The sequence below is a fragment of the Bombina bombina genome, chromosome 1, assembly GCF_027579735.1.
Source record: "Bombina bombina isolate aBomBom1 chromosome 1, aBomBom1.pri, whole genome shotgun sequence".
NCBI classification, from domain to species: domain Eukaryota; kingdom Metazoa; phylum Chordata; class Amphibia; order Anura; family Bombinatoridae; genus Bombina; species Bombina bombina.
Window position 1 is genome coordinate 1,238,079,250 of NC_069499.1, and position 20,494 is coordinate 1,238,099,743.

General features: G+C 42.6%; 1 protein-coding gene across 1 annotated transcript in view; it reads left to right on the forward strand.

Moving 5' to 3' along the window:
• Positions 1 to 20,494, forward strand: part of CDYL2 (chromodomain Y like 2) — a 454,107-nt gene that overhangs the window by 343,564 nt on the left and 90,049 nt on the right. Inside the window, exon 5 of the mRNA XM_053700586.1 lies at positions 1,784 to 1,994. Within this exon, the coding sequence (XP_053556561.1) occupies positions 1,784 to 1,994 (211 nt within the window). The remainder of the gene's footprint in view (positions 1 to 1,783; positions 1,995 to 20,494) is intronic.

Below are 20,494 nucleotides of genomic sequence, written 5' to 3' on the forward strand. Positions count from 1 at the left end.
AGGATTGATTAGATTACGTGTAATTAGTTTAAATATTTGATCATTTGTATTTTATTTTGTGTAATTTAGTGTTTTGTTTTTTGTAATTTAATTAATTGTATTTAATAAATGTAATTGATTTAATTTTAGTGTAATGTTAGGTGTTAGTGTAAGACAGGTTAGGTTTTATTTTACAGGTAAATTTGTATTTATTGTAGCTAGTAAATAGTTAATGACTGTTTACTAACTAGTCTATCTTGTTAAAATAAATACAAACTTGCCTGTGAAATAAAAATAAAACCTAAGATAGCTACAATGTAACTATTAGTTATATTGTAGCTAGCTTAGGGTTTATTTTATAGGTAAGTATTTAGTTTTAAATAGGAATTATTTAGTTATTAAAATTAGGTTTTATTTAGATTTATTTTAATTACATTAAAGTTAGTGGGTATTAGGGTTAGGTTTAGGGGTTAATACCTTTAGTATAGTGGCGGCGACGTCGGGGGCGGCAGATTAGGGGTTTATAAATGTAATGTAGGTGGCGGCGACTTTGGGGGCGGCAGATTAGGGGTTAATAAGTGTAATGTAGGTGGTGGCGAAGTCGGGGCGGACGATTAGGGGTTAATAAGTGTAGGTAGGGGGCGGCAGATTAGGGGTTAATAAGTGTAACGTAGGTGTCGGCAATGTCGGGGGCGGCAGGTTAGGGGTGTTTAGACTCTGGGTTTATGTTAGGGTGTTAGGTGTAAATATAACTTTTGTTTCCCCATAGGAATCAATGGGGCTGCATTACGGAGCTTTACGCTCCTTTATTGCAGGTGTTAGGCTTTTTTTCAGCCGGCTCTCCCCATTGATATCTATGCGGAAATCGTGCACGAGCACGTAAAACCAGCTCAAAGCAGCTCACCGCAGCGCTGGTATTGGAGTGCGGTATGGAGCACAATTTTGCTTTACGCTGCAATATTGCCTGCTAATGCCGGGTTTTTGTAAACCTGTAATACCTGCGCTGTAGGGAGGTGAGCGGTGACAATAACTTGCAAGTTAGTACCGAGCAGCTCTTACCGCAAAACTTGTAATCTAGCCGTTTATTAGAAAAAGAAGGCATCTACGCTAAGGAGCCAGCAATTTTTTGTTCAGTACCTGGACAGCACTTTTGTTTATTGGTGTGTAAATTTGTACACCAATCAGCAAGAACAACCCAGGTTGTTCACCAAAAATGGGCCAGCATCTAAACTTACATTTTTGCTTTTCAAATAAAGATACCAAGAGACTGAAGACATTTTGATAATAGGAGTAAATTAGAAAGTTGCTTAAAATTGCATGCTCTATATGAATCACAAAAGAAAAAATGTAGGTTCAGTGTCCCTTTAAAGACAAAATCATGATTTCTATATAAACTATGCTATAATTATCCCCAAACAACTGATACAGATGAACACTTCTATTGTAATTTTGAAGTTGAAAGCAAGCATCTGGGATGGATGGATGGACATTGACTAAATAATATACCTTATACAGAGATGCCATCAATCAGCTGTTTGCACATCTTCTGATGTAAACATAAGGATGTGCCTTAATACACCATGATGTAAAAGGATAAATATGCTTTCCAAACCCTGTGCAATTATATATATTTTTTATGCAGAATAAATATTATATACAACTGTTAATGATGGAAATCCTAGAGTATTGTAATGTTTAATAGAAAATGAATGTAAAGAATTATCTGTTGTTTAGAGCCATTATTAAAACATATCCACTTGAATGAGTCATAAAGGCAACAGAAAAAAATATTTTTACTTTCAAGGGACTTTGTGAAGGCTTTCATCCAGTTCAAGAAGCCCATTGTGGTTGCCATTAATGGACCTGCCCTTGGTTTAGGAGCATCTATATTGCCACTTTGTGACATTGTATGGGCAAGTGAGAAGGCCTGGTTCCAGACTCCTTATGCAACGATTCGCCTAACTCCAGCTGGGTGCTCCTCATACACATTTCCTCAAATCCTCGGTGTTGCATTGGTAAGATTTCTATTGCTCACCACGTGTTTCTTATAAACCCTTTCCCTTCCTCGTACTGTAAATATAAGGCTAGCATTTGTGATTCATAACTTAATGTTTATAAGTGATAGCAATACCATTGGTTGTATTCATACATATATATATATATATATAGTAGTATATGGGATATTACAGTTAACCTCTCTGTTTACAAACTCGTAGTTCTTGTGGATTGCTGGGATAATTAAAGGGACAATGTAAGATGAATTAGAGTAATTGAGCAGTGGAATGGTTCATTGTACAATGACTTCTATTTTTGTTTCTTTAAAACGTGATACACATTAAGATGTAAATATTGAAAGCCTTTGAAAAGTTTTAGCTGGATTACCTTTATATTATACATTAGGTTTTAAGAGTAAATAACTTTTTTTTATTTACAGCATTGCTTTTTCCAAGCTGCCTCCATGTAAAATATACTGATTCTGAAATTTGATTCACATCCAATAGCTGATGCACCATACACCCTATTTATTTTATCTTCAGCACGCTCCCGTGACGCTGCTTTGAGGGCTCTGAATTAGCAATGCACAGTGGGCAAGTGCAGTTATCAGACAAGCCAACAGCAGCCTCATGTAAACAGTGAATCTTTTCTTGCATTATAGATCCACTGTTTACTGTTGTGCTACATGTTTGCTCATTCCGTCACACCCCTAGCCCCACAAGCATTTGAGGGTTGCTATTGGATATAGTAAGTCAAAAGTTTTACAAAAATCACACAATTTATTTTGTATTTTCGATATCTGACGGACAAGTTTTATTGTTATTTAATTGTCAAACTGGCTACACATTGAATAAAACTTGCCCCTCAGGGGCGTGTCTGTACAGCGATCCTGAGTGGGTCGCACTCTACAGAGCTTCTGTCTAATCTCCACTAAACCGCCGTTTTAAAGAGAAATCTTACAGTGAAAACCATCTTCCAGTTTCACTAAAGCATATCACTACGTAGGGGCTTTTAAAAACCTTTAAAAAAGCTGTGTTTGCGACACCGGAGCCTGAAATAGACATCTGAGACCTAGTGCGGCGGCCCATCATAGATAACGCTACCCCCCTCAGTAACACGAGTTACTTGGCCACAACTAAGACTACTGGCAAGCCTGTTAGGATCTTCTCAACCCTATGCACACTAAAGCAAGGCAAACAATACAAAAATGCCCCATTAAATCACAGCTAAAATGGCTGCTACGGGATCCACACAGCCTCAAGACATCTTAAACGCTCACTGGTATAGATTTAAGGCTTTATGTCAGAGACTAATTGATAAAGCCCCATCAAACTTCCTGATGAATAAACTACTCGCTATAAGGGCTACAGCTATTCATGTAGAGGATCCGCTAGAAACCACCAGTCCTGCAACAGACATCAGGCGAAAAGGGCCTCAATACAGAGACCACCACCTCAAGGCACGCACCATCAGATAACAAAGAACTGTTGGACAATCCGGAAGGCTACTATGCAGTAACTCCAAAGACACCCATCACACTATACACAGCTAAGACAAATGTACTTTTGGGTACATGTTACCAGCCGCTGCAGAAGAAAAACCACACGATGGAGACTGCAGACTTGCGGGAGTTTGGAGGGTACTCCCGTGGGAACACAAGTTTACATCCACCATTCATGATCACCGCACTGCTGGATACTGGTAAAAAACACACTTCGGGCTGGGGATGCATACACTCAGATCAGCAACAAGCACCCAATGGCCACACTTGGATCTGCTTTGCGACTCTATCATCCACTGAGGTGTTCTAACAGAACTGTACAGAAAGATAGTCATCCCTTTCTGCAACCTAAAGCCTGGGACTGAAGGCATACTTGAACCCTGAGGCTAAGATCCTTTCTGACATAGAGATACGAACATTCATAGCGGTTCATTTAAAAGTTCTTTAAGTTGTCGGAGTGTTTATATATGGTTAAAAAGTTTAGCCTATAGTTGCATGAACGAATGCATTAGGTTGTTTTTTTTAGTTATAGTTCCAACTCCAACCATCAAGCTGTAGTTACTGGCTGGGCGATACTTCTAGAACCTCACACTTCACTAGGTCTGTGCAGTAAGTTTGACATCAACACATGAATATGCAGTACTAGGGCAAAACAAATTTCTGTCTTGTGGCCGGAGCCATGAGGAGGACAGGACGCAGATTACATAACAAACACCTAGCTAACGCCTTAGTACTTGGAAGTCATTTCACAATATTCCTAGTTTTTTTTTACCAGACACAGTTGCCTATACACTTGATCTCAACTTCTTCTGCTTGGGGTACTGGTTTATATAATTGATATGTAACATAAAGTTCCCCTATACAACATTTAATCATTAAGTATGTACTATACTATCTCAGAAGACATAAGTCAGAACAAGTTACATTCTATTGCTCAAGGGATATTGTGATGATTGTTTGTGACTCCAAATCTGTATAACCCAGTCCCAGAATATGTTATCTAAACTACAAAACTTCTTTTAGTTGCCTTTACCTAGCACAGTTGCCTAAACACCTGGATCTATCCCAGTATTTTATTTTTTTGGGGTACTACCTTATATTTAAATAAAATAAGCAAAAACATAACATATAGCCCCTCTACACAACATTTAACCTGTAAGTGTGTCCTTTTTTCTTTTAGAAGAAATATGCCAGAGCAGTTTACTTTTCTCTTGTTAAGTGTATCCAGTCCACGGATCATCCATTACTTGTGGGATATTCTCCTTCCCAACAGGAAGTTGCAAGAGGATCACCCACAGCAGAGCTGCTGTATAGCTCCTCCCCTCACTGCCATATCCAGTCATTCTCTTGCAACTCTCAACAAAGATGGACGTAGTAAGAGGAGAGTGGTGTATTATAGTTAGTTTTTTAACTTCAATCAAAAGTTTGTTATTTTTAAATGGTACCAGAGTGTACTGTTTCATCTCAGGCAGCATTAGAAGAAGAATCTGCCTGTGATTTCTATGATCTTAGCAGAAGTAACTAAGATCCACTGCCGTTCTCACATATTCTGAGGAGTGAGGTAACTTCAGAGGGGGAATGGCGTGCAGGTTTTCCTGCAATAAGGTATGTGCAGTTAATATATTTCTAGGGATGGAATTTGCTAGAAAAATGCTGCTGATACCGGATTAATGTAAGTTAAGCCTTAAATGCAGTGATAGCGACTGGTATCAGGCTTATTAACAGAGATACATACTCTTATTAAAGTGTAATATAAAACGTTTGCTGGCATGTTAATCGTTTTTATATATGTTTGGTGACAAAACTTATTGGGGCCTAGTTTTTTTCCACATGGTTAGCTTGATTTTTGCCTAGAAACAGTTTCCTGAAGCTTTCCACTGTTGCAATATGAGTGGGAAGGGCCTATTTTAGTGCTTTTCTGTGCAGGTAAAAATACTGACAGAGACATTCAGCTTCTTCCTGCATGATCCAGGACATCTCTGAAGGGCTCAAAAGGCTTCAAAGTCGTGTTTGAGGAGGGTAACAATCACAGTAGACTGTGGCAGTTGTTGTGACTGTGTTTAAAAAACGTTTTTGTCATTTATTCTGTATTTGTTATTAAGGGGTTAATCATCCATTTGCAAGTGGGTGCAATGCTCTGCTGACTTGTTACATACACTGTAAAAATGTTGTTAGTGTAACTGCCTTTTTTCACTGTTATTTCAAATTTTGACAAAATTTGTTTCTCTTAAAGGCACAGTAACATTTTTTATATTGCTTGTTAACTTGCTTTAAAGTGTTTTCCAAGCTTGCTAGTCTCATTGCTAGTCTGTACAAACATGTCTGAAACAGAGGATACTTGTTCATTATGTTTAAAAGCCATGGTGGAGCCCCATAGGAGAATGTGTACTAAATGTATTGATTTCACCTTAAACAGTAAAGATCAGTCTTTATCTATAAAAGAATTGTCACCAGAGGGGTCTGTCGAGGAGGAAGTTATGCCGACTAACTCTCCCCACGTGTCGGACCCTTCCCCTCCCGCTCAAGGGACGCACGCTAATATGGCGCCAAGTACATCAGGGACGCCCATAGCGATTACTTTGCAGGACATGGCTGCAATCATGAATAATACCCTGTCAGAGGTATTATCCAGATTGCCTGAATTGAGAGGCAAGCGCGATAGCTCTGGGGTTAGACGAGATACAGAGCGCGTAGATGCTGTAAGAGCCATGTCTGATACTGCGTCACAATATGCAGAACCTGAGGACTGAGAGCTTCAGTCTGTGGGTGACATCTCTGAATCGGGGAGACCTGATTCAGAGATTTCTAATTTTAAATTTAAGCTTGAGAACCTCCGTGTATTGCTTAGGGATGTATTAGCTGCTCTGAATGACTGTGACACAATTGCAGTGCCAGAGAAATTGTGTAGGCTGGATAAATTCTATGCAGTGCCGGTGAGTACTGATGTTTTTCCAATACCTAAAAGGCTTACAGAAATTATTAGGAAAGAGTGGGATAGGCCCGGTGTGCCCTTTTCCCCACCTCCTATATTTAGAAAAATGTTTCCAATAGATGCCACTACACGGGACTTATGGCAGACTGTCCCTAAGGTGGAGGGAGCAATTTCTACTTTAGCAAAGCGTACCACTATCCCGGTTGAGGACAGTTGTGCTTTTTCAGATCCAATGGATAAAAAATTAGAGGGTTACCTTAAGAAAATGTTTATTCAACAAGGTTTTATTTTACAGCCCCTTGCATGCATTGCGCCTGTCACTGCTGCGGCGGCGGCATTCTGGTTTGAGGCCCTGGAAGAGGCCATCCATACAGCTCCATTGACTGAAATTGTTGACAAGCTTAGAACTCTTAAGCTAGCTAACTCATTTGTTTCTGATGCCATTGTTCATTTGACTAAACTAACGGCTAAGAATTCCGGATTCGCCATCCAGGCGCCTAGGGCGCTATGGCTCAAATCCTGGTCAGCTGATGTGACTTCAAAGTCTAAATTACTCAACATTCCTTTCAAGGGGCAGACCTTATTCGGGCCTGGTTTGAAAGAAATTATTGCTGACATTACTGGAGGTAAGGGTCATATCCTTCCTCAGGACAGGGCCAAATCAAAGGCCAAACAGTCTAATTTTCGTGCCTTTTGAAATTTCAAGGCAGGTGCAGCATCAACTTCCTCTGCTTCAAAACAAGAGGGAACTTTTGCTCAATCCAAGCAGGCCTGGAAACCTAACCAGTCCTGGAACAAGGGCAAGCAGGCCAGAAAGCCTGCTGCTGCCTCTAAGACAGCATGAAGGAGCGGCCCCCTATCCGACAACGGATCTAGTAGGGGGCAGACTCTCTCTCTTCGCCCAGGCGTGGGCAAGAGATGTTCAGGATCCCTGGGCATTGGAGATCATATCTCAGGGATATCTTCTGGACTTCAAAGCTTCTCCTCCACAAGGGAGATTTCACCTTTCAAAATTATCTGCAAACCAGATAAAGGAAGAGGCATTCCTAAGCTGCGTACAAGATCTCCTTGTAATGGGAGTGATCCATCCAGTTCCGCGGACGGAACAAGGACAGGGGTTTTATTCAAATCTGTTTGTGGTTCCCAAAAAAGAGGGAACCTTCAGACCAATTTTGGATTTAAAGATCCTAAACAAATTCCTCAGAGTTCCGTCATTCAAGATGGAAACTATTCGAACCATTTTACCCATGATCCAAGAGGGTCAGTACATGACCACAGTGGACTTAAAGGATGCCTACCTTCACATTCCGATTCACAAGAATCATCATCAGTTCCTGAGGTTTGCCTTTCTAGACAGGCATTACCAATTTGTAGCTCTTCCATTCGGGTTGGCTACAGCCCCAAGAATTTTTATAAAGGTTCTGGGCTCACTTCTGGTGGTCCTAAGACCACGAGGCATAGCGGTGCCTCCTTACCTGGACGATATCCTGATACAGGCGTCAAGCTTTCAAATTGCCAAATCTCATACAGAGATAGTTCTGGCATTCCTGAGGTCGCATGGGTGGAAAGTGAACGAAGAAAAGAGTTCTCTATCTCCTCTCACGAGGGTTTCCTTCCTAGAGACTCTAATAGATTCTGTAGAAATGAAAATTTACCTGACGGAGTCCAGGTTATCAAAACTTCTAAATGCTTGCCGTGTTCTTCACTCCATTCCGCGCCCCACGGTGGCTCAGTGCATGGAAGTAATCGGCTTAATGGTAGCGGCGATGGACATAGTGCCATTCGCGCGCCTGCATCTCAGACCGCTACAATTATGCATGCTCAGTCAGTGGAATGGGGATTAAACAGATTTGTCCCCTCTACTAAATCTGGATCAGGAAACCAGAGATTCTCTTCTCTGGTGGTTATCTCGGGCCCATCTGTCCAAGGGTATGACCTTTCGCAGACCAGATTGGACAATTGTAACAACAGATGCCAGCCTTCTAGGTTGGGGTGCAGTCTGGAACTCCCTGAAGGCTCAGGGTTCATGGACTCAGGAGGAGAAACTCCTCCCAATAAATATTCTGGAGTTAAGAGCAATATTCAATGCTCTTCTGGCTTGGCCTCAGCTAGCAACACTGAGGTTCATCAGATTTCAGTCGGACAACATCACGACTGTGGCTTACATCAACCATCAAGGGGGAACCAGGAGTTCCCTAGCGATGTCAGAAGTCTCCAAGATAATTCGCTGGGCAGAGACTCACTCTTGCCACCTGTCAGCGATCCATATCCCAGGTGTAGAGAACTGGGAGGCGGATTTTCTAAGTCATCAGACTTTTCATCCGGGGGAATGGGAACTACACCTGGAGGTGTTTGCTCAATTGGTTCTCCGTTGGGGCAAACCAGAATTGGATCTCATGGCATCTGGCCAGAACGCCAAGCTTCCTTGTTACGGATCCAGGTCCAGGGACCCAGAAGCGGCACTGATAGATGCTCTAGCAGCGCCTTGGTTCTTCAACCTGGCTTATGTGTTTCCACCGTTTCCTCTGCTCCCTCGTCTGATTGCCAAAATCAAACAGGAAAGAGCATCGGTGATATTGATAGCGCCTGCGTGGCCACGCAGGACCTGGTATGCAGACCTAGTGGACATGTCATCCTTTCCACCATGGACTCTGCCTCTGAGACAAGACCTTCTAATACAAGGTCCTTTCAATTATCCGAATCTACTTTCTCTGAGACTGACTGCATGGAGATTGAACGCTTGATCCTATCGAAGCGTGGCTTCTCCGAGTCAGTAATTGATACCTTAATACAGGCACGAAAGCCTGTCACCAGGAAAATTTACCACAAGATATGGCGTAAATATCTTCATTGGTGTGAATCCAAGAATTACTCATGGAGTAGGGTTAGGATTCCTAGGATATTGTCCTTCCTGCAAGAGGGTTTGGACAAAGGATTATCAGCTGGTTCTTTAAAGGGACAGATTTCTGCTCTATCTATTCTTTTACACAAGCGTCTGGCAGATGTTCCAGACGTTCAGGCATTTTGTCAGGCTTTAGTTAGAATTAAGCCTGTGTTTAAACCTGTTGCTCCTCCATGGAGCTTAAACTTGGTTCTTAAAGTTCTTCAAGGGGTTCCGTTTGAACCCCTTCATTCTATTGATATCAAACTTCTTTCATGGAAAGTTCTTTTTTCTGATGGCTATTTCCTCGGCTCGAAGAGTCTCGGAGTTATCTGCCTTACATTGTGATTCTCCTTATCTGATATTTCATTCAGATAAAGTTGTTCTGCGTACAAAACCTGGGTTTTTACCTAAGGTGGTTTCTAACAAGAATATCAATCAAGAGATTGTTGTTCCATCATTATGTCCTAATCCTTCTTCAAAGAAGGAACGTCTTTTGCATAATCTAGACGTAGTCCGTGCCTTGAAGTTTTACTTACAGGCTACTAAAGATTTTCGCCAAACATCTAACCTGTTTGTTGTTTACTCTGGACAGAGGAGAGGTCAGAAGGCCTCGGCGACCTCTCTTTCTTTTTGGCTTCGGAGTATAATCCGTTTAGCCTATGAGACTGCTGGACAGCAGCCTCCTGAAAGGATTACAGCTTATTCTACTAGAGCTGTGGCTTCTACCTGGGCCTTTAAAAATGAGGCCTCTGTTGAACAGATTTGCAAGGCTGCAACTTGGTCTTCCCTTCATACTTTTTCCAAATTTTCCAAATTTGATACTTTTGCTTCTTCGGAGGCTGTTTTTGGGAGAAAGGTTCTACAGGCAGTGGTTCCTTCCGTTTAAGTTCCTGCCTTGTCCCTCCCATCATCCGTGTACTTTAGCTTTAGTATTGGTATCCCACAAGTAATGCATGATCCGTGGACTGGATACACTTAACAAGAGAAAACATAATTTATGCTTACCTAATAAATTTATTTCTCTTGTAGTGTATCCAGTCCACGGCCCGCCCTGTCCTTTTCAGGCAGGTCTAAATTTTAATTAAACTACAGTCACCACTGCACCCTATGGTTTCTCCTTTCTCGGCTTGTTTCGGTCGAATGACTGGATATGGCAGTGAGGGGAGGAGCTATATAGCAGCTCTGCTGTGGGTGATCCTCTTGCAAATTCCTGTTGGGAAGGAGAATATCCCAGTAATGGATGGTCCGTGGACTGGATACACCACGAGAGAAATAAATTTATCAGGTAAGCATAAATTATGTTTTTATCGCTAAGCTAATATTGTCATGATTGGTTGTGGCCCTAAATAAGCATACTTCAGAATATGTTGTTGAAATAACATATTCTGAAGTTGTGTTCTCCTTTTTTTTTTTTTTTTTCTTTATACAGGGAGTGCAGAATTATTAGGCAAGTTGTATTTTTGAGGATTAAATGTATTATTGAACAACAACCATGTTCTCAATGAACCCAAAAAACTCATTAATATCAAAGCTGAATAGTTTTGGAAGTAGTTTTTAGTTTGTTTTTAGTTATAGCTATTTTAGGGGGATATCTGTGTGTGCAGGTGACTATTACTGTGCATAATTATTAGGCAACTTAACAAAAAACAAATATATACCCATTTCAATTATTTATTTTTACCAGTGAAACCAATATAACATCTCAACATTCACAAATATACATTTCTGACATTCAAAAACAAAACAAAAACAAATCAGTGACCAATATAGCCACCTTTCTTTGCAAGGACACTCAAGAGCCTGCCATCCATGGATTCTGTCAGTGTTTTGATCTGTTCACCATCAACATTGCGTGCAGCAGCAACCGCAGCCTCCCAGACACTGTTCAGAGAGGTGTACTGTTTTCCCTCCTTGTAAATCTCACATTTGATGATGGACCACAGGTTCTCAATGGGGTTCAGATCAGGTGAACAAGGAGGCCATGTCATTAGATTTTCTTCTTTTATACCCTTTCTTGCCAGCCACGCTGTGGAGTACTTGGACGCGTGTGATGGAGCATTGTCCTGCATGAAAATCATGTTTTTCTTGAAGGATGCAGACTTCTTCCTGTACCACTGCTTGAAGAAGGTGTCTTCCAGAAACTGGCAGTAGGACTGGGAGTTGAGCTTGACTCCATCCTCAACCCGAAAAGGCCCCACAAGCTCATCTTTGATGATACCAGCCCAAACCAGTACTCCACCTCCACCTTGCTGGCGTCTGAATCGGACTGGAGCTCTCTGCCCTTTACCAATCCAGCCACGGGCCCATCCATCTGGCCCATCAAGACTCACTCTCATTTCATCAGTCCATAAAACCTTAGAAAAATCAGTCTTGAGATATTTCTTGGCCCAGTCTTGACGTTTCAGCTTGTGTGTCTTGTTCAGTGGTGGTCGTCTTTCAGCCTTTCTTACCTTGGCCATGTCTCTGAGTATTGCACACCTTGTGCTTTTGGGCACTCCAGTGATGTTGCAGCTCTGAAATATGGCCAAACTGGTGGCAAGTGGCATCTTGGCAGCTGCACGCTTGACTTTTCTCAGTTCATGGGCAGTTATTTTGCGCCTTGGTTTTTCCACACGCTTCTTGCGACCCTGTTGACTATTTTGAATGAAACGCTTGATTGTTCGATGATCACGCTTCAGAAGCTTTGCAATTTTAAGAGTGCTGCATCCCTCTGCAAGATATCTCACTATTTTTGACTTTTCTGAGCCTGTCAAGTCCTTCTTTTGACCCATTTTGCCAAAGGAAAGGAAGTTGCCTAATAAATATGCACACCTGATATAGGGTGTTGATGTCATTAGACCACACCCCTTCTCATTACAGAGATGCACATCACCTAATATGCTTAATTGGTAGTAGGCTTTCGAGACTATACAGCTTGGAGTAAGACAACATGCATAAAGAGGATGATGTGGTCAAAATACTCATTTGCCTAATAATTCTGCACTCCCTGTATATTCCCTATACATTTGTACTACTTTAGCATAATAGACCCAAGAGTGGTCTGCACTGTTACAATAAGGGACAAAATGAGGATAGTTATTTGGGATATACAAATGTGTTTCTAAAGATGGTCTGTACTCTCACTAATAGTATATTCCTATGTAAGCTTTATAAAATGTATTGTGAAATTTCTTAATAAAAAATTGAAAACTTGGGGGCGGCGCTAACCGTTAAAGAGACAAGACGTGTTTCTTGGCAGCTCTCGCTAAAACTTAGCAAAAAGTTGTTAAAGCAGTGAAAATTACACAGTTTTCTCTACTCCTATCACTTGGACTTCTATTTGTATGTATTTGAGTATTTGCTGGCGGTACGTTTGATTTTTGTACGCATCCTTTTCATCTCCTGTTGGCCTGGAAAGAAACTGAAGGTAACAGCCAGGGGGCTAGCTCTCCGGAGGGTCGGGGCTCCGCTCCGGAGGCTAAATTGCCTATTCTAATAGAGGTCTGTGACTAAGAAGCCGATTGCAATCCCTGAGGGTCTTCCCTGAAGTGCGGCAGAATACCTCATTCAACCCAGCGCTCCCGGCTTTACCCCACTGCTACCGCTCACACCTCACAGCCAGCCGCACATCACATCTTGCTCCGGAGGGTCGGGGATCCGTTTTGGAGCTCTTACCTGCTGGTCGCTGTTTGCTGGGGTGAGGGGGCACTTGGCCCCTTAACTTTGACTAACTTTGTGACGCAGCCTAAGTGGACAGGAGAGCCGACTGCACGAGGCCTTCAAAGGGACGGAGTAACCTCACTACCACTGACGGGAGTCATAAAAGATCTCCCAAACTCGGACGTCTAATTTTCCCTTGGGGCAGGGGGTCGGCAGCCTATTTCTCAGGGTGCTTGGATAAAGGCGCGAACAGCGGCCATCTTAGGCCTTCACTTTCAGCCCGCACAGCAAACATCGGGACTTAGCAGGTCTACCCAACTCAGCAGCACCGCTACCTTGGAACTCCTTTAGCCTGGCGCTGAAGTCTTGATACACGGCAGGGAGAGACCTGGAGACCTTCCGACCATTAGTGAGTACTTACGGTGTACTAGAGGCCCTCTCTGGCCCTGACTGCCCCACGTGAACTAATGAGCAAAATATTACACACTCCTCCAGTGATTTGGCTAAGAATCTTCACACGCAACACTTTAGGAACACACTCTGGGGCACTTAACCTTTTTATTGAGAACCCAGGGAGCTAATCAACCACCTATATTTCCCTGATAATAGATATAAGTAATGTGACATGAGACACGCTTTGTAGAGGCGGTTAGCTAGACATCCTTAAAGGGGACTGGTATGAACGTTCACTAAAGCACCTGCCAAAATAGTCAGCCCACGAGGTCCTTTGCGGCCTAGTTTGCTAGGACTTCAGGAAGACCATCTGAAGTGGAGGATAGGCCTTTGTAGTCCTCATCGTACGTTAGGCCTGCTCTGAGGACCCTTTAGTACCTAAAAGCTGCAATAGTAATCGCACAAGCCCTTTGCATAAGCTGATCTACAACCAAGTTTCAGAAGGAGAACAAACCACACAAACCTAATACAGCGGTTGTCACTTTTCCCTCCCTGAAGGAGTTTAACAGCCAGCCCTCTTTGAATCAGTGGCCCTTTCTGTAAACAACCTCACCGAACCACAGGTCATAACAACCACATCAAAAGACCCAAACCTAACGTGTGAAGGGACTCCCTGCAAGACACTGTTCCCACTGAGAGCTGCTGCGACAGCTAAATTGTTCTTGGGCCTTTTTTACCCAAGTGTAGTGTTTTTCTTTTCTTATGTTCTGCTTCTGTTTTACCATTTTTTCCTTTACAGGTTGTCTATACTAAGGTGCAGGCTACTAATTTTTACTTTACAGCCAGGCTCTAGGCTGATCTAGGTATGATACCCAGGATGCTGGGTATCATACATCCTCTCAACCCAGGATTCTGGTAACTCAAATATATTTAGCGTGGGGCTGTACCCTTCTACAAGAGGTTAACGGTATTTTCTAATCTATAGCTTAATATTGACTTGCCCCGACTTGCCCCTCATATACAGTGCCGTAACTTACACTTAGTTTACTAGCTTCTACATATCACTTAGTCCTCATAAGGCTTACTAGGGGCCTTACACTATATTTAAATTATATTGAGGGGCACTACAACACAGTAAGCCGCTATAAGTGGGAACTATAATATCTATTTATAACCGAGTTAAGGGTCAGGGGTGTCCCTCCTCAACTTATATAAACTGTTTATATTACATAACATAAGTGCCGCCTGGGAATCTCTAATCAGCCCCTCCTAATTCTACTGCCAGCGTCAGTAGACAGTAATATTGGGGGACTAGCCCCACGAGGTTCAGGGGGCAGAGTTGGTCTATCAGCTAGCCTATTTTCTCAGCTGCTGCGTCAGCTCAGGTGTCTCTGTAATCTTCCAATACAGAGTGTAGTGTCTATTGCCTAACTTGTCCTTTCATCCGCAGGGGGCTGGGTCTTGATACCCCACTGTATACTAGGTACTAACAACTGTAACCCATATACTCCGCACTTCTGGACACTCTCTCCACCCCTTTCTTGCTGTATACAAGTGAAGCAGGTCATACCCCCATTCCCTTTTCCGACTTGGCCCAGTGAGGGCACTTTCCCTGGAGAGAGTGCACCCAAAGCTTGCCATCCTATTGGTTTTGCGGAAGGTTGAGTAGGAGAAAACACTACCACGGCTCATACCGGCACTTTTTTCCCTGGCTGCAGGCAATATAAAAAGCATGGCTGCCTAAACCAAGATTGACGTCAGGGGGACTATGTTATAACTCTCTCTGCCTTTGCTTTTCCTCATCAATACTCTATATTCAAGTGTGTCTTATAATTAACCAAATATCATATTCACTGGTTTGACCAGGGAAACAGCACAGAGCATGTCTCAAAATACCAAAAGAAAACCAACACCGTCCAATCCACCCAAGAAGACAGTAACAGATCACTTTAAAGGCCAACCTACTGGAATAACTCAGATGTATAGGGAATATGCATGTGCATTGGAAGGAAGCGAATCTGAAAGCAGTATGGATTCCCAGTCTCCTACTTCAAACGCTCTGTCTACTAATATTGTAGATGTTCTCACCAGACGTATGAACCTTCTTCAAGACACGCTAACTAAAGAAATTAAAGGTTCCACAGCGGAACTTCGTAGAGAAATTGCAGCGCTAGGAGAACGCACTGGAACACAAGCATGAAGATCTAGCTGTTGACCAAGCCCATTTACTATCTTATTCTCAGAGCCTAGCAACCCAGATATATGACCTGGAACTAAAACTAGCTGACATGGAAGATCGGTCCAGGCGGAATAACTTGAGGTTTTGGGAGATATCAGAAGAGATTGGCTCCCAAGATCTTGAATCCTATATTTTGGAATTTTGTAATATTTTGCTACCCTCAACAGACCCGCCGGGCCTTCTTCTCGACAGAGTCCATAGAGTGGCACGCCCGAGATCTGTCTCGCAAGACAAACCAAGAGATGTCCTGGCTAGGATTCATTTCTTCATCCATAAAGAGAAGATAATGAGAGAGCTGACTAATAAGCCTCAATTGCCGGATAAATTCCTACATATTTATGTCTTCCCAGATATTTCCAGCTACACCTTGCAAAGAAGAAGAACCTTCAGAAACATTACTCAAATTTTGAGAATGGAAAATATTAGATATAGATGGGGATATCCGACAAAGCTAATAGTTTCAAAGAATGGAGAGACTCATACCATCATAGCCCCCAGGAGGGGTTTGATCTGCTAAAGGAATGGGGTCTGGTTTCGCCTGAAACCCGAACAGCAACTGACTCTACCTATCCTAAGGATCGTTCTGAAGATCCACGTTTGGCCCGCAGCGGTCTAATGCAGTGGCAGTTCCTCCAGCTACTAAAATTCGAGCTGGGGCTCCAGATTTCACCCCTAGGCCACAACGGCCTGCTACATGAAAGCAAATATCTCCTGCTTCTTTGCTGGACTGAATATGATATGATGATACATTTTCACATAATTTATGCATATCTATGTTGTCTGTTAATTATATTTATTCTGTGACTAGATGCCTGCTTAATGATAGGGATGGGGGGCTCGAGATTTCTTACAAGAGGCTGTAGATATACCTAGAGGCACTTTGCCTCTACCATCTAAAGCTGAGACTCGCGAGTACCCTCAACCCCTTTCAGTACCTGAGGTCAAACAATCCTTACCAGGCATTCAGTATTACTTGCTCAGAACTGCTTAGAGTAATTACTAGAATGTAAGAATACCATTATAGCATAAATTAGACTTATTGCACTAAATGTAGAGTTTTGTTAATTTGTTAAGTTTATTTGAGAGACACCATTGTTGTTCTATAGTTCACATTCCCCCACTGATATTCAATCCACTTATACGAGTTGCCTTACTCATACCGCCCCCCCCCCCCCCCTCGTTAACGCAAATTTTATTTGTGTTATCCCCTCTTAAGGGGACTGGAGAAGTCAGTCTACTTCTTAGATAAACTTCTCCTTTTGGTGATCCTATGGTTCAATACCTCATTTGTTTGGTTCACATTCACCGATATATACTGTAATTGATATATTGCACAGTTTATTTTTGTGTTCATCCTACTCCTTCTTGTTTTAGGTGAAAGTTATAGATCTTCTGTAACATGTTTCTCTGTGATTCTCTGACCAGTGATCCAGTCATACAGATCTTGGACCGCTGGGAGTCACACTCAGGTGCGCAGATCCAGGCGGGGTGAGTTTAATACCTAAACCCTTCTTTCTTTTTCCTCTTCACATCTGCTCCTCTCCATGTGCCTACAATGGCGACAGCCCCCAGTAACATCTCTTTCGCAACACTTAATTCTAAGGGACTTAATTCAAAAGAAAAAATAAGTATGCTCACTAACACTATGAAGGCCCTAAAAACGCAAGTTCTATATTTACAAGAAACTCACTGGTTAGCCTCATCCCAGAATCCATACAGAACCCCAGAGTACCCCACTGTTCTTCTAGCCTCCCATTCGGAAAAGTCTAAAGGTGTAGCCTTTGCCATACACAAATCTATACACTTTGAGCACATACACGTAGAGAAAGACATTCAGGGGAGATTTCTACTGCTTAATTGTAAACTAAATGGAATTCTATTTACATTGGTGAACATATATGCCCCGAACCAATCACAACCCAATTTCCTGAAGGAGGTACTATCCAAAACTTAGAAACATAAAGTTGGAACTGTAGTCCTGGGTGGAGATTTTAATATGGTGTGGGACCCCTTAGTTGACAAAAAAGTCCCAAAGGGGAAAAAAATTGACACACACACCATAAATACTGCCAATAAATTTCGCCATACCATCACAACGACAGAGACTATACTTACTTTTCTAGACCCCATAACTCTTACTCAAGACTCGATCATTTTTTCACCGACTCGTGGTCACTTGACAGAATATTAACGTCACATATTAGGGTTTGCTCTTGGTCAGACCATGATGTCCTCACGTTCACCCTTTCCACTGATTTCACTAAAATATCTAGACCTAGTTGGAAATTCACGAAACAGGCACTCCAAGAAAAAGTGTTTAAGGCCTCCCTCCACAACTCTATAGCTGAGTTCTTGAGACTAAACGAAACCCCAGATATGCCTTCCCAAACAGTATGGGCTACCTTGAAAGCATACGTGAGAGGGATGTGTATTAGGAGACAGGCAAGGCTTAGACGTCAAGCAGGAGCTCCCTTAGGCCTCCTCATGGCTGAACTTCGATCTGTAGCACAAGAAAACAAAAATTCTCCATCCAAGCCCTTAGCTGATAAAATTCAAAAACTTAGAGCACAACTGGCAGACAGAGAACTAGAGAGTGAAGGAATCCTATTCTCGTTTCAAGAAGTTACTATACTGTCAGGGCAATAAGGCCTCGACCCTTCTAGCTCATAAATTGAGAGGTAGAACCACGGCAGCCAGGATACTGTCAGTCAAACGGGGGGCTATATCGGTTTCTTCGCCTAAGGAAATTGAAAAAAACCTTTGCGGCCTATTATTCCGGATTATACCACCTCCAACCCTCAATGGCTGGCGGAGAATCCCCTGTACAAAATATAACTGACTTCTTACAAAATCTAGACCTGCCAACTCTACCAGAGGCGGATAGGGAGGCGCTTGGGGCCCCATTTTCTCTAGTTGAACTTAACCTATCCATCAAACACACCCAAAATAATAAGACTCCGGGTCCGGACGGATATCCTGCGGCCTTTTACAAACTATTCAAGACAGAATTAAATAAGATCCTCCTCAAGGTTTTCTCAGAGGCCCGAGAGTCAGGTTCGTTTCACAAGGAATTCCTTAGCCTAACAAGGACCGAGAGTCAGGTTCGTTTCACAAGGAATTCCTAAGCCTAACAAGGACCCATCACAGTGTACCAGCTATAGACCGATCTCATTAATTAATGGAGATGTAAAGCTATATGCAAAACTTTGGGCCAACCGCCTCAATAGTCTACTCCTGAAAGTGATACACTCTGATCAGGTCGGGTTCCCTTTCGGTAGGGAGGGCCCAGATAACTCGCGAAAAGTGCTTGACATTCTTACAGAAGCGTCCCGTCTGAAGTTACCCATGCTGGCCCTGTCGCTAGACGCATAAAAAGCATTTGACAGGGTCAGATGGGACTACTTATGGTGTATGCTTGCTAAGTTTGGCATACCAGACGAGGTGATTACTGCAATTCGAGCCCTGTACTCCTGTCCCTCTGCGGTGGTTAAAGGTCTGGGATTTGCTTCTCTGGAAATACATATTACTAACTGCACTAGACAGGGGTGCCCTCTGTCGCCCCTAATTTTTGCTTTGGCCATGGAACCCCTAGCCCAAGCCATTAGAAATTCCCGCATGATACATGGTGTTCAGTTTGGCAGAGAAGTTGCGAAAATAGCATTGTTCGCTGATGACGTGACATTGTTTCTAACAAACCCATTAGGCTCTCTGCCTGACCTCTTTGACCTTATATCCGAGTTTGGTGCCCATAGCTACTACAAGATCAATGTTTCCAAGATGGAAGCTTTGTCTGTTGGTATTCCTACGTTTGAGCTAGATGTATTACGAACGTCGTATTCTTTTCAGTGGTCAAAAAACACCATCCGACATCTAGGAGTTTAACTTGGCCCGGACCTGAAGTTAGTAATTTCCATAAATTATTCAGATATTATTAGAGAAGTCACTGAGCTCACTACCTCCTGGAGCCTTAAGGAAATTTCTTGGCTAGGCCGTATAGCATCTTTTAAAATGATGATCCTACCCAAAATCTTCTACTATTTTCGCTGTATTCCTCTTAATGTGCCTAGTGCCCTAATAGCTCCAATCTATTGGTCAAAAGTATATCTGGGGCAAGTCCAAACCTCGCATTGTAGCGAAAATACTCCAGAAAAAATATGAGCAGGGAGGGGTAGCTATGCCTAGCATACACAGCTACTTTGAAGCTGCCAGGCTCACTCATATCTTGGCATGGGCGGACAAAGGAGAATCGCAAGGATAGAAAATCATAGAAGCTTTTGACCTCCCCGCAGGTTTGGGCTTGGCTGACTTGCCTTGGATCCCTGACTACCGGCTAGACTCTCTGGGAATCAAAAATGTCATTGTTAGAGAAAATCTAAAAGCTTGGCATAATCTTAAGAATCGACCTGAGGTCGCCCCCACATCCTTCTCCTATACACTCCCTCCCAGCCTTACTTGCAACCCTACCTGATACACATGCGCTACAATGGAGTGAGTGGGACTTGAGACTGGTCTCCCACTTATACCCCTTGGGCACTCTGCTCACCCCGAACAATATAGGCACTGTCCTCCAAGACCCCCCCTATGGGCCACTTTTGAGTATTCCAGGCTATATGCCTTCTTGTTATCTTGGGGATTCCCTAAAGATTCTAATAGACCCCAGACCAACTGGGAAAAACTGTGGCTGCTCCAAGTTAAGACCCCCTAGACTTATATAATTTCACTATAATTTGCTACAGATGCCCACGAACAAGGACAGATCTTGGCAAATTAGATCCTGGGAAGGAGACTTATCCAGACCAATCACGGACATGGACCTACATATAGCTATGACGCTAACTAAGAAGACTGTACACTGTGCAAACACCCTAGAGTCACATGAAACTGTTCCTGAAGTGGTATTATACCCCTTCCAGACTCTCGCAGATGTTTCCT